This window comes from Lagenorhynchus albirostris, chromosome 13 (assembly GCF_949774975.1).
Source record: "Lagenorhynchus albirostris chromosome 13, mLagAlb1.1, whole genome shotgun sequence".
NCBI classification, from domain to species: Eukaryota; Metazoa; Chordata; class Mammalia; order Artiodactyla; family Delphinidae; genus Lagenorhynchus; species Lagenorhynchus albirostris.
In genome coordinates, this window is record NC_083107.1 from 63,276,411 (window position 1) to 63,291,683 (window position 15,273).

The 15,273-nt window shown below is 41.7% G+C and overlaps 1 protein-coding gene across 6 annotated transcripts in view; it reads right to left on the reverse strand.

The window, feature by feature from the left end:
- The window catches only part of LTBP1 (latent transforming growth factor beta binding protein 1), a 432,767-nt gene that overhangs the window by 272,878 nt on the left and 144,616 nt on the right, over nucleotides 1–15,273 (reverse strand). For all 6 annotated transcript variants that reach the window (XM_060170098.1, XM_060170096.1, XM_060170100.1 and 3 more), the window contains one exon: nucleotides 11,205–11,374. In XM_060170098.1, coding sequence (XP_060026081.1) covers nucleotides 11,205–11,374 — 170 coding nt within the window. The remainder of the gene's footprint in view (nucleotides 1–11,204; nucleotides 11,375–15,273) is intronic.

A 15,273-nucleotide genomic window follows, 5' to 3' on the forward strand; every position in this document is an offset into this window, starting at 1 on the left:
TAATGAGCAGTACTTTGAAAATTACACAACACGAGGCACTTGGAAAGGTTGGGATGAAGGAGAGAAATGAAGATGGAGCACATATGGGAAGGTCAGGATGAAGGAGGGAAATTAACAGAGACGGAGCACAGACTACGTGTCTGGCAGCATGTGAGGTGTCACATGCCATCTCACTTCATTCTTACAACAAACAGTCTTATGGAATAAGTGTTAAGAGTTTCATTTGTCCAAGAAACGGATAGAGGTTCAACAAGATGGGATACAGTAAAACCACGCTCTGGCTCCACCCTCCCAATCCTGCAGTCAAGAGTAGAACAAAGACATGCAGAATAAAGCCATCCAACCCATTACCTCACAAGGCTGTGGCAGGGGCCATATGAAATAATTCGTACGGATATGATTCATAAGCTGGTAAATACGCAAATTCAAGAGGTTCTCATTACATACAGTCAGCTCTTAGAGGAAAAACTCAAATAAGCAGCAACACTTACTCCAAGATAAATGACAGAGCAGAACACACAAGAGCTTCTAAACATGGGGAAATCTCACCTCGAAATGTTTGCTTTTATGATCATAATTACTACTAAAAACTCTAGAAGAAAGTAAAATTCTACTGTGGACTTTGGTTCTGACACAATTTCCGGGTAAGATCTGATTGCTTCATTTTGTTTGAAAGCTATCGAAATGGATCTCAAACGGCAATAGGAACCCACTGATTAGAAAGGTTTATTTTGCATTTGGATTATTTCTGTTAAAAAAATTCTTCCCAAAAGCTCTATATTCAGATAATTTTTTAAATGTGTCATGGTCATTAAAGTCCTACATATAATAAAGTTGACAATTTTTTAAAATATAGTCAAATTTTGACTTTGGACTCACCTGAAAGTAACTTACACGAAGAGCTAAAGTAGCAATCTTTTCAATGAACAAGTTTTGCTTTGGCAATTTATACCTTGTTATATTTTTGCTTCCTAACAAATACATGCATAACACGTAGGGTAACAGTTTAAACAGTCAAAAAACGTTCTAATGGGCTTCCCTGGCGGTGCAGTGGCTAAGAATCCACCTGCCAAGGAAGGGGACACGGGTTCAAGCCCTGGTCTGGGAAGATCCCACATGCCGCAGAGCAACGAAACCCGTGCGCCACAACTACTGAGCCTGCACTCTAGAGTCCGCGAGCCACAGCTACTGAGCCCATGTACCACAACAACTGAAGCCTGCGGGCCTAGAGCCCATGCTCCGCAACAAGAGAAGCCACTGCAATGAGAGGCCCACGCACCGCAACTAAAGAAAGCCCATGTGCAGCAACAAAGACCCAGTGCGGCCAAAAATTAAATAAATAAACTTATTTCAAAAAAAGAATAATAGGGCTTCCCTGGTGGCGCAGTGGTTGAGAGTCCGCCTGCCGATGCAGGGGACACGGGTTCGTGCCCCGGTCCGGGAAAATCCCACGTGCCACAGAGCGGCTGGGCCCGTGAGCCATGGCCGCTGAGCCTGCGCATCCGGAGCCTGTGCTCCGCAACGGGAGAGGCCACAACCGTGAGCGGCCCGCGTACCGCAAAAAAAAAAAAAAAAAAAAAGACTAATAATGTACTAATATTACAATGTAACATATTGAATTAATGCATATGCAGCAATTAGCACTGTGGCTGGCATATGGTAAGTGCTAAATCGATGAGGAGAAAGACCAGGATTGAATCCACAGTGTCTTTGGAGAATATAAATGAGCCTATGTCCAAATTTCCTGATCTTCAGAGACATGAATATAATTTACAACACCAAGAGCAGGTTTTTAAAATATGTATTGTATGTTCTTGAGGTATATTAAGGTGTGGTTTGGAAACTGGGATCTCTGACAAGAAACATTATGAATCACTTTCTCTGCTAAGAGTATTTTTTAAACTCCTTTAAAAGAGGCCTCTAACTTCGCTATATTTCCAGGTTCAAGACATGGCAGAGAATGTCTGCTATGAATTTATACACACTCCGCGCCCCCCGCTTTGTGGTTGCCTGAAAACCCAAACCAAAAATAATGATGAACGAATAAAAGGTATAATGGGATTTCGAAGTGTTACTGAAAGTGTTCCTATCCGCACTCACTACCAAACTCTAAACTGGACATTCTCCATTCCATATGAGCAGGAATCCCTGAGACCCAAGAATGCTTCTGTTAAAAATCCCAATGGCTGCTCAGACATAAATGCGGTAACACATCAGGTCCTACTGAAACCAGGCCAGGCAGAACAATTCTTTAGGTGTTTCAGTAGTCGTGAGGAAATGACAGAACTGACCCATCCACTCCTCTATCCATCACAAGCCCACCCCAATGTTTGATGCTCTGAGGTGTCAGGACAGGCAGCTGTGAGCGGGAAGGGTACGATGTCAGGACAGGCAGCTGTTAGAGGGAAGGCTACAAATAGAACATGTGTTAGCCAGAGTCTCTGTCCACAACACAATGTGAGGGGTACATGTTATCTGGAGTGATGGAATGGTATGGTAAAGCTGTGTGAAGCAATAACGGAGATAAGCCCCAAGAAGATCCAGGGATAGCCAGCCCTCATGGAGACTAGGGCACATTTCAGTAACTGCAAAGATGATGTTGGGAATCCACAGTACTTGTAGCACCCCATTATATGTTGCCCTGTCCCCAGTGCTTTTCAGAAAAGGCTGATGAACTTCATTCTTATACACAACATTAATGAGATAGAAAGCTTCTCTCTGGCTGCTTCTGCTGGTGTTTCACTTTTGTTACAGTTGTGTACTGCTTAGCTCTAACTTACAAACACCTTAAGAGAGATTCTGATTCATTTCATCAGTATCATTCCTGCTGGGGAAAGAGCGATCCTGAGATGCACCTGCAGCCGTTAAATGGTGATCATTAAAACAAGCGGCGCAGCTGCCTGGTGTGTGGGGTTCCAGACGTTGTTAAAGGAGAGTGCTCGATCCCACATAAGAAGCCCAGAGGCCATCAACCAAAAGAAACTATGACTACCACCCTCTCACCTTCTCTATGATGCTCGCTTGCTTTCAGCAAAGCTTTCCAAATCTGTTTCTAGGATACAAGGATTTTAAAATATCTATGATTTTTTTTACAAGAGCCACCACTGCCTACCTAAAATGTTTTCATTTAGTTAAACTGGTACCTTGAGAGAAACTTGTGAAGCACAGTTAGGGCTACAAGAAAACTTTTTTAATGGATACTTGCTATATGGATACTATAAGGAGCTCCAAAAAAGTAAATTTTTAAATAATACACATTTATGTATTTGACTGAATATATTTGTGTGTTTATGTGTATCTACATATATTTCATTATTTAAAGTTTGCCTGCCAGAGAATTACTCACATAGAACCATGTTGCGATTACCTTCCAGGGAAGAAAGGTTTTCCTCCTCCTCCTGCCATGTATTAATTTCTACTACCTTCGTATGCGAGGAGCAAGGGAGAACAAGGACAGCTGGCTTTCAGCTGAAGTACCATTTCATAAGACACTAATACTAAGTCAATATTGAAAAATAATGCACAACTAAAATTGTAGATAATCACAACACAAAAACTTCTTTAAGAAATGTCATACAAAAACACAAAGAAGGTACTGAGGTCTTTACCTCCACAAAGTGGGCACAGATTCACCACAAGGCCATCATTTTCAATGCTAAGAGGACCTTTCTACAAGGAGACTGACCCACAAGAAGACAAAGCATTCTACTTTAATTCCTTTTATAACACCTCATAAGCAGAACTTTTGTATCAAAAGTATCATTTCAACTCTAACGATGATTAATTTTCTAGACGCTATTTTCCCATTTAGAAGAAAAAGCAAGTCACGCCCTCAGTTTCTGGTAAATAGATCCTGAGGCTGAGTAGGCACCATCTTTTTTCAAATTCAAGTTTTCTCTTACCAGAACGTTGCACTGTAGTTTCCCTCAGGCAAACTGTGAGTTCATGTGTTTTATGTTTCCTTAGAAATATCACAGTTTGGTCACAGAATCTTCTGGAGCCACAGTGTTTCTCAATATCTTGAACTCGGTCTCAACACCCAGAAATACCCTTGGATTGGCTTGTTATGAAACCTTGGGCCCTTTGGGTTTAAAGCCTCTTTCTCTGGCACGGAAGGCTGCCCACTGGGGAATTTAGGTTACATAATGCTCTCACTCTAGGTTTTCCTCCACTGTTTTCACACTGCTGGATAAGCTTCTTGGCAGCGTTTACCATCAGCCCATGCCTACCACTGCCCAGCTATCTTGAACTGTGCGTGAGTAATCAGGCGGTGAGAAGTTCACATCCACATACCTTCCGGGGCTGGGATATGACCAAACAACCCCTGGATGAAATAAACCACCTGCCCTCGCCCCTCCAACGGAGGCACGGCGGCCACAGCAAGACCACACATGGAACAACTTCTGTAATAGGTAATACTCTGTCCTTCAAAGGAACCTGAATTCCTAAGGACATCAAACTCAGCAAAACCTTGGTGTTCACCCACATCCACCAGAAGGCTTTTCTCAAGCAATTTTTATACCCAGTATGCAGATGCTCTGCTGTCTAGGCTTTTAAGGCCAACAAGGATTTTACCAGAAATTATTGAAGACTGGGTGATTTTCTTCTGGCCATCTTAGTGCTAAGATCCACATAGCCACATGGCTGGGAAACTGGCTCAATGCTCCTGATTCCCAAACAACACTGTGTGGGGATGACCAAGCAGCTCCAGGAACTTGCTGAGTTTACAAGGGAAAAGGCACAGAGCTTTTCTATCAACCCTTCCTCCAGGCAGTATGTTTTCACACCTAGTATCCTTTTTATTTTTTTTTTATTTTTTTCCTTTTTTGGGGGGTACGCGGGCCTCTCACTGTTGTGGCCTCTCCCGCTGCGGAGTACAGGCTCCGGACGCGCAGGCTCAGCGGCCATGGCTCACGGGCCCAGCCGCTGCGCGGCATGTGGGATCCTCCCGGACCGGGGCACGAACCCGTGTCCCCTGCATCGGCAGGCGGACTCCCAACCACTGCGCCACCAGGGAAGCCCCCTAGTATCCTTTTTAAATGCTAAGTCATTTGTTAGTTTGCATCAGCTTCATGTAAGATCGTTTCTGGCTCGTACAGCTTCCACTGTCACTTCGTACTTGTTGCATTGGTGTGGAGCCATTCCCTCGAGACACACTTACCTGCACATGACAAGCTAAGGGTAGTCTCCATGCAGGGGAGGATTTCGAGTGCTGAAGAATGTTAAGTCTACGGAATTCTCCTTCCTCCAAAGTGCCCAGTTTGTCCGTCTGCAAAGCTTTGCCCTAGTGGGGCTCCCAACCAATCAGGAACTAACAGAGAGGGCATCTCAGAGAACTGGGATTGCCAGCACACTTGATTTCCCCTTCCCTTTTCTCTCTTCACACGATCTTCCTATCACTCATATCTTAAACTTCAACACCCAAATGAGGTGAGGGTGGTTCTCAGACTCCTCCTCACCCGCATTTTCCAACTGTTCTTCCTCTGGAGGCATCCATATTGCAAATTCATCCTGCACTTAAGAATCTCGTTCCAAGTCTTCTCATCTGTACTTATTACATCTACATTTGCCTTCATCTAGTTGCCACACCATGGTTTCTCCCTTTTGGCAAAGGCCCGGTAAGTGGAGGATGAATCTGGTCTTCCTTAAAGCCAACTTCCGTCTATGGTGGGTGCTCTGAACTACACCACAGACTCCCTCCCTGTGAAGATTCTGTTACTAGCACTGTGCCTCTGAGCCTTTAATGAGTATTCCTGCCCACCTACTTGAAATGGCTGGCATAAGCACAACAGCCCAAGCCAAACACTGCCCGCCTATCCTTTAAACTTCAGATTTGTTTTGCTAAAGCAAAAATCTTGGATGTGTCCTCTAACCTTCTGCAGAACTACTCTCTTCTCTCAGGACAACCAGGAAGATGCAGTTTTAATGGTAACATCTTCGCTCTATCAGTCTGCAACCACAGAAAATCTGTACTCCAGACACATGAACTTTTTTTCCTGGGGAGATATAACACTTGCCATCAAACCCTGAGATACTTTCATGTCTTGTGGTTCTTGGTGGCAGTGTGAACACAGCCTGAAGGCTAATGCTAGCACATTCAACCATAGTGTTGCTAAAAGAGGAAGGCTCGTGTGCCCAAAGGGCCCGTGCTCTTCAGAGTATGGGAACATGGACTGCGGTCAGGCCAGAACTGGGCTGCAGGGATTTGGGCAGCAAAGTTGCTCAATGGACTCTTTGCCTCCCTCTCAGACCTAAGACCTGCTGAGGAGGGCTCTTGTATCTTCAAATGGGGGAGCCAGGAATTCCAGTCAGCCCGTGACTCATGTGGGGGGGGAGGTGAGGGTGGGAGCAGAAGCTGAGTCGACTGGCCTGTTGCCAGGAATGGGAGGGGTCAGCACAGACCACAGGATCCAGGGCTAAGATGCTTCCTGGGGTCCCAGTGCAGGCACGATAAGGTTTTCTTCTGTCAGAAGCGGCCTAATGGGGCTGTGTATGTGCTTCCTGCACCATTATGGGTGTTTACCTAAGCAGAAAGCTTATGTTTAACAAGTTAAGTAAAAATTAAAAGTGGGTTTCTCCTAACTTTTTATAACTGAACAGTATCATATTTTCTCAATGCCAATAATCAATCACTCTCTCATGTCTCTCAGCACATCAGGAGATAAATTAGCAACTCTTTTAAGAGTCTGACTTGTATCAATTTTAGAAACTTTAGAAAGGTAGTATATAAAAGATGGTGTCTGCCTTTCCTAAAATTTAAGATTTTGGCTTTGTTGAATCTGAAGTAAGATTTCAATAGACAACTTTAAAATATAATTAACCTTTTTAAAAGCTAAGCCCACCTTGAGAGGAAAACCACTGGAATTAGCAATGAGAAATCCAATTATAAAAGTCTACATTTCTAAAAATTTCCAAATATCAAACTGAGGTAATAGAAAAAAAAAAAGTGGAGCAGGTGAATATTCAAATCGGAGATTCTCCAATTTCTTAGCTCTAGGACTCTTTGCATAATGCCGCAAATCAGTAGTCTAGGGAGCTTTTCAGCTACATCCTAAAGCTCTCCTTTATAAGTAACTCCACACTCTACCTTAGGAAGCTCTCCATTATTAACCCTGATGATAACACAATCCTTCCACCATGGACCAAAATAGAAATGTTATTTTCTGGTTTTAATATCATCAAGCATCCCATGGTATTTTCAGCACAACAGCAGATAGTCTGGCATGGATACTTACTACCCTCAAGCAAGATCTTTTTCTAGTGCATTGTGTTGAAATAATCTCTTTAGGTGTGAGAGAGATATTTGGGTCTGCTCCTGAGCAGATACTAAGATAATCTGAACTGACTGTTTTTATAAGATTGCCTTTAAATGTTATCATCATGTCATTTCAACTTCCCTCCCTCTAGGTTAAAAACACTACTAAACCAACCACAACAGAATTTGGTTTACACAGTCAAATCTTTCCTACAAATTACCGAAGGAGGTACTGGATGAAGCAGATCCCCTCTACCCAACACCATTCTTAGCACTTCTGAGAGAACCAGTGACCTCCATTCCTTGAAATTTTTATAACTACTTATTTGGAAATAATTTTTAAGTATTTTTGTGTTATTTTTAACATAACATGGCTTTACCATATTCACACTTTGTGCAACCATGATAACCATTTAATTCCAGAACACTTTCATCAGCCCAAAAGAAACTCCTTACCCATCAATGGTCACACCCCATGCCTGCTCTCCCCAGCCCCCAGCAACCACTAATCTACTATCTGTCTGCATGGATATTACATATAATTTGCCTGTTCTAGACATTTCATATAAAAATGGAATCATATGTGATCTGAATTCTTTTGTACCTGGACTCATTCAGTATGCTTTCAAGGTTCATTCACGTTGTGGCATGTATCATATTTCATTCCTTTTTGTGGCTGAACAGCCAATGGCAAGATATACCACATTTTGTTTATCTACTATCAGTTGATGGGCAGTTTGGTTCTCACTTTTTGGCTATTGTGAATAACACTGCTATGAACATTTGTACATACGTTTTTGTGTACACACGTTTTCACTTCTCTTGAGTATATACTTAGGAGTGGAACTGCTGGGTCATAGAGTAACTCTATGTTTAACTTTTTGAGGAACTCATGGTGATTCATGCAATTCAGTCCAGCTGCACGGCCATTAATGGGTCAACCAGTGAAAATGTTATTTCCATCAGTATCAAAAGGCTTTCTATAAACAACCAGGAGTAACATCCATTACTTTCCCCAGCGCTGTGGCATGTCACACTAACATTAAAGGAAACTAGACTTATCTAACACAACTGGTTTCCTGGTAGTTCGTGCTTTTCTGGCTGCCTCCAAACCAAGTAGAGCTACGTCTGCGAATCATCATGGGGAGGAGGGGGGGTTGCTGGGAACAGCGACACTGAAGAACAGTTGCTTACACACAGGGCCTCTAGAGCATCTTTTGGTTTAATTGTCCTGTTTCAGGCACCAATCAGGTCCAAAATCTATATATTTTCAGCAGATTGATTTTTTTCAATTGAAGCATGGCTGATTTACAATACTGTGTTAGTTTCAGGTATACAACATACTAATTCAGCATTTTTGCAGATTATATTCCATTATAGGTTATTACAAGACAATGGGTATAATTCCCTGTGTTATACGTATATCCTTGTTGCTTATGTATTTTACATAGTTTGTATCTATTAAACCCATACCCCTAATTTCCCCCCACTTCTGAGTCTGTTTCATATATACATTCGTATTACCTTTTAGATTCCACATATAGGTGATATTATACAGCATCTGTCTTTGCCCAACGTATTTTACTAAGCATAATATTCTCTAGGTCCATCCACATTGCTGCAAATGGCAGTATTTCATTCTTTTTTATGGCTGAGTAATATTCCATTGTTTATATACACACACCACATCTTAATCCAAACACCTGTTGATGGGCACTTGGTTTGCTTCCATATCTTGGCTATTGTAAGTAGTGCTGCACTGAACACTGGGGCACATGTATTTTTTCAAAGTAGTGTTTTCATTTTTTCCAGATACATACCCAAGACTGGAACTGCTAGATCATATGGAGGAATTGCTAGATCTTATGGTTGCTCTATCTTCACTTTTTTGAGGAACCCCCATACTGTTTTCCACAGTGGTTGCACCAATTTATATTCCCATCCTCAGTGTACAAGGGTTCGCTTTTCTCCACATCCTCTCCGACACTTGTTATTTGTAGACTTTTTGATGATAGCCATTCTGACAGGTGTGAGGTGATACGTCATTGTAGTTTTGATTTGCATTTCTCTTATAGAGATGTTAAGCATCTTTTCATGTGTCTGTTAGCCATCTGTATGCCTTCTTTGTAAAAATGTCTATTCAAGTCTTCTGCCCCTTTCTTGATTGGGTGGTTGTTGTTTTTTCTTTTTTGATACTGAGTTGTATGAGCTGTTTGTATATTTTAAATATTAACCCCTTGTCAGTCGCATCATTTGCAAATATTTTCTCCCATTCCATAGGTTGTCTTTTTAGTAGATTGAGAAACTAAGTCTCTAGATTACCAGTTGGCAAACTACAGCCCATGGGCCAAATCCAGCCAGCTACCTGACTTTTTTTTTTTTTAAACAACCTACTAGCTAAGAGTTCTTACATTTTTAAATGTCTACATTTTAAATAGTTATGTACGTACCTATATGTAACATCCACAATTTGTATCTTGGCTCCCAATGCCTAAAATATTTATTATCTGGTCCTTTAAGAAAAAATTTGCAGACCCTTGCTCTAGATGATACTCAGGCAAATTAAACTAGTCTCCAGTCTTAATACCAGAGATTCCCAAACCATCTTTTCCTGACACCTCCATGAAATTCAGAATTCTTTTATCAGTATGATCATAAGCTTTCAAAAACTCTTCCCATCACATTCTAATTTTGGAGAGCTTCTATAAAATATGATCTATATAAAGCTTCAAGGAAATAGTGGTACCTCTTTAGATTTTTAGAGATTAGAAAAATATTACATACTTAGGGATATTTCTAGAGAACAGCTATTAAGCACTGAAATCAAAGGAGCTTTAAAAACAAGATGATGATACGTCTATTGTTTTGCAAATAACTTGGAAGCTATCCTTTCTAAAGGGCAAGGAGATGATCTACACAATTTCTCCATTGTTCCCTCATCATCCCAATAAATCACCTCAGACTATTGCTCTGGGGTCCAGCCTCAAGTCCTGAGCACAATTTTCTCAAAAGATGAAAAGTGAAATGTACATACCTTATGTTAGCTACTCTTTTTGTTAAGTGGCCAATTCCAGGATGTGGAGGTGTTCCCCAGGAATCAAGCCCATACAGACACAGGCTTCTGAAGCGCCAAACAGTAGTAAGAATTCTCTCTCAGCTCTCCGCACTACTCTGGGTGGTGAAAGACAGTCCTTTTCAACCTCACAACTGGCATTCTCTTTCATTACTTATGGCGCAGGCCATCCGTCAACGTGAGACAGAGCAGGAAGCTGCTGGAAGGAGTGCGTGCATCCCGCTCTCCCCTTTGAACGGTCTGCCGCCTCACTGAAGAACGTTTTCTCCAGATGCTGCCAGCAGACACTCTGTAATATTTAACCCACAAATCATCACATTCCCCACCCTCTGAGCTGGGGCTTGTCCTTGAACCTCCCCCATAGCGAGATAGTAACCAAGCTGGCCACTGATACAATAGCTCTTTACAAACTCAGTAAAACCTGCCACACCATGGAACCGATACACTAAAAACATTGCCCTCCTAACATGAAAACATCCACTGTAGGTAAATCTCGGAGGGTAATGCAGGACGCTGCACACATCTCACAAGGAATAAATCCTGGCTAGCTCACTAAGGAAAATATTTTATCAATGTAAACATATCAGCCACACAACTGCACAGAAAATTAGAGCAAGTATATCTTGGAAACGGAGGCATCTTGCAGAAACAGCATTACAGGCAAGTCACTTCAGATCCTGCAATGTCCAGGAAAACTGCCTTGCCTCTGAAGAAGGAAACCATATTGCTGTCTGGTTGTTTCAGGAACCAGTATGGATTTTTAAAAAATGATTCTTGAATTATATCTACTGTGACATGTTAAAGCCATCTACAGAGCGAAGTGTTTCCAAACCATGATACTGTAACTTAGAAAGACGATTGACAGGACATACTCACACTGAAAAGGTGCTGCCACATGATCGTGTCCAAATCTTAAAGGGAATGAACCTTCAGTAGACTGCTCTCCCGAAATCACCTTCTGAGCTGCAAAGTACTTGGGCTTGAGCACATATTCCTGGGCCTGGCCATGATGAATCATCACATTCTGTGAGGAAAGGGGTGTCACTCTGGAAAGAAACAAAGTAAGGATAAGGAAATTAATAACGGACTTTTAAAGTCAACTAAGAAGGAAAGAATAAGAAATCAGTTAAACTTAGAAAGGAGCATAAAAATTTCATGCAAGGCTAATTTTTTCCTTCAAATACTGTAGTCATGACATATTAAGAAATAATAACACCTTACCCTTGGAAACCTCCAGCATAAAGGGGACTCTGCCTGTCTAGTCAAGAAGTGTAAGGACATACAGGTCGTCAACAGACGGAGTCTATCAAAGCACTGAAAGCACAGCTACCATGAGCCCTCATGCAACACACGCAAGTTATACTTAAGACAAAAACATACATGAACAGGTATGTATATCAGGAAGGTATTAAACCTCTTTGAGCTTCACTTTCCTATTCTGTACCATGGAATATCTACTGCACAGGGCTAAGAAAAAAATTCTTGTAAAAATCTGAACACACAAAAACTGAAAAATATTTTATAATCTTTTGAAATATAAATTATGATGATGGGGAAAAACACACTCATAACATCGTAGTTAACAGTTATTTTAATATTTTATGCTGCATCTCAATGATTAAAACTGTACTATTTAGGTTAAGTGTTTCATAATTACTAGTCTCTAAGAATAATAACTTATGACAATCTCATAATTTTGTCAATGACACGAGTCAAGACCTCTGAGGACTCCTGAACACGATTACTGTGTTTTCACCCTCCTGGTTGAACCCTTTTCTCTTCTATGACAGTTCTCTACTGCTACGTGTACTGTATACTTTAAAATAAGCCTTCATCAAGATTTAATCACTCCCTGAGGGACAGAATTGAAATCATTCACTAAGCAAGACAAACAATGTAGAATATAAAGAAGATACACCAACTAATCCTGGAAAATGCAAACTTGCTATTAAAATTGTTGGAACAGACCATTTTAGCAGCAAACTGAGCCTCTGGAAGGAAACTTGCCCTCTGCTATAATCTTGAATATTATTGACTGTGACACGTTAAAGCCATCTAAACCGAACAATATTTCCAAACTACCATACTATAACCGGGGTTTTGTGGCACCTTATTAGCATGAGTTTAGCCCAGTCAACCATCTTCCCAAAAGACTGGCCCTAATGAGGGACTATCTGAACAAGAGGAAGAAAAGACACCACGGGTGGCGAGCAAGAAAGATAAATCATCAAGCCACCAAAAACACCCACACAGTGTCTCATCAAAAGCAGTAGCAGAATCTTGAATAAATCCAGCCTATCGGATTCATTCTGGTGGGGATGGATGAGGTATTTTGTGAGACAAGACAACCATTAGAGACAAATAGAAGAGGCTGGGATTAAGGGTGCTTCCCTCTTAGCCAGTCAGCCATCTAAACCTATTACTTTCAACCCTGTAGTCCCAGGAAAGCCTAGGAAAATACATCTTGTGCCTAGATTTTCCCAGACACAATGCCGTGGAAGGGCATTCTCTTAGTCACTGGATGACTGACTTAAGTTACTAAAAGCCTAAAGCTTAACATTGTAAACACTTTTGTTTTGATGATGTAAGTGTTGGTTTGAACTTTAAGTATGTTTGATTGGGATGAAGTAGAAAGTGAAACAGCTGGACACATCTGGTGGTGACTGATAAGAACCACAAGGCTGCTCTGTCAGCCTTGTGGAAAGGGGAAGCCCTCCTTCTCATCTCAGGGGCAACTCGCTCCCCAGCTACACTGTCAACCCCGTCACTATACTACTGGGACCTGCTGAGAGAAGTACAGGCTGACTCCTGTTCAGAAGAGGACAGCCCGGCATTCCAAGAGACCTTGAAGCTGCTACAACTAATTCCTGCTCTGACCACTGCCAGATAAGGGTGACCGCGGGCTCTGCCTTCTAGTTGAGGTCCTCCCTTTCTCTCCCCTCTGGATCACAGAAGTGAGAAGCAGCAAGAAACCGAGCTGAAAGCACATGTGTGTGTGGGCTCCTTTTCCCTAAACATAACAAAAAGGTAATGAACCACCAAGAGAGCTGTACCAGGTCTAGAACTTGAGTAACAAACCTCAGCCATCATTAACTAAAGGAAATGAGTAATAGTACTGGTAATGGTACCCACGTCTTACTATAACTGTCCTACAAGCAACAAACACATTGCAAATATGAAACTACACAGAGCTGTGCTTCCTCGTCCTCCATCTCCTTCACTTTCCTCCAATTCGTGTATGTAAATAAATACATGTGCTCGCAAAGACACACAGACACACACAGATGAACAGACAGACACACGGACACACACAGATGAACAGACAGGCCACCCTGTCTCGTGGCTTCATGCAGAAGCAAAGCCATAAGAAGTGACACCATGTGGGGCAAGTAGAGGCAACTGTCCACTCACTCATTCCACAAATAGAAATTAACTGTAATCACCATCCTACTCTCTGTTCCTCACTTCCTCCTTCATGGTTGGCATCTACCTTTTCCTCTAATTTCACCCTTCACAATTATTTCCACTTTGGACCATCTCTCAGCCTTGCAAATATATATCCTCTTTAACTCTTCTTTTCCTTCTCTTTTCCTCAAGTATATGTAGTGTTTCCTATCTCCCAGGGAAGAAGAAAAAAAATCTCCTTTCAATTGGGATTTTCTCCTCTCTTCCCCCATCCCTTTACATAAAAAAAAAAAAAAAAGGCTTAACAATCGCTAGTGAAAATCAGATCTGTCATAGCATTATAGATTATTTTTTAAGGGAAAACCAAAATGTTTAAAGAAAATTAGATTAAAATGAAAACTACAGGACCCCTGGTTCAAAATGGATTTGGGGGCACCCATATATTTTCCCTTCCTCCAAGGAAGCCCTAAAAGTTATAGGTAAGGAATAAAAAAAGAAAAATCCAGACTTGACATTTGGCTGTTATGCAATAGGACAGCCACACTAGTCATTAAAATATTGAAGTACTCTGTTCTGACAAACATCTACTGTCCCAAGCCCTTAGTGTTCCTCCCTTCCCCACTCCACTGGACTCCCCAGGATATCCACTCAGTCCCATAAGTAAGAATTTCACATTTCACAGAGCTGGAGACCTCAGGGTCTCGGCTCCAGCATCCCTTCTGATGTGTGGCACAGGTACTGACCAAGGATACTAAAAATGTTTCACAAAGCCCATTAACACATACAGGAAAAATTTCAACAAATCTGTAAGAGAGCAGGGCAGACTGAGAAATGTTGACTGTTGTAGCAGGAAGGAAGCCATACCTAAATATTTTAACTTCTTTTATCTCAATCTACAGTAAGAAGCACATTTTACATGGAGATCCAGTACACATCCATACATATTTTTTTAAATACAGCTAAGTATTACAAAATAGTATATTTATCCTTACTATGCAAAGGACACGAATATTCTCTCCTGTCACTTTTTTAAATGACAGTCTTGAACTACTACATTGATGTCACGACTTCCTGACTCCTAATGGGTCACAAAGTAGCTTAAGGACAGTGGTCGAAAAAAATCGCACAGGCACAGAGGAAGCCATCTTCCCAGGAGACCACAGACATGTTCTGGATACTCAAACCAAGTAAAGCACAGGGTGATAATGAGAAGTAGGGCTGAACACTGGTGTCTTCACTAAGAAGGCTACATATGAAGGCAGCTGTTCTCCCTGATTCTAGCAAAGAGAACATCCAAGGGTCAGGCTTCTACCCCCATCAGGGAAAAAACGAGTCTTCTTCTCTAAAAGAATGGAACTATGTGGTACAAACCACAAAACTTACTCCCCCAGAGTAAGGCCCTCTCATTCTGGTGTTTGGAGATCCCCTAGCTTCAAGATTGGTTTCCCATATTTCCCCTAAAAGGAAGGTTGCCAGGCAACCAGGAGACAGGGAGCTCCAGGAGAATGATCCTAGGGAGAAAAGGGGGAGTCATGAGAAT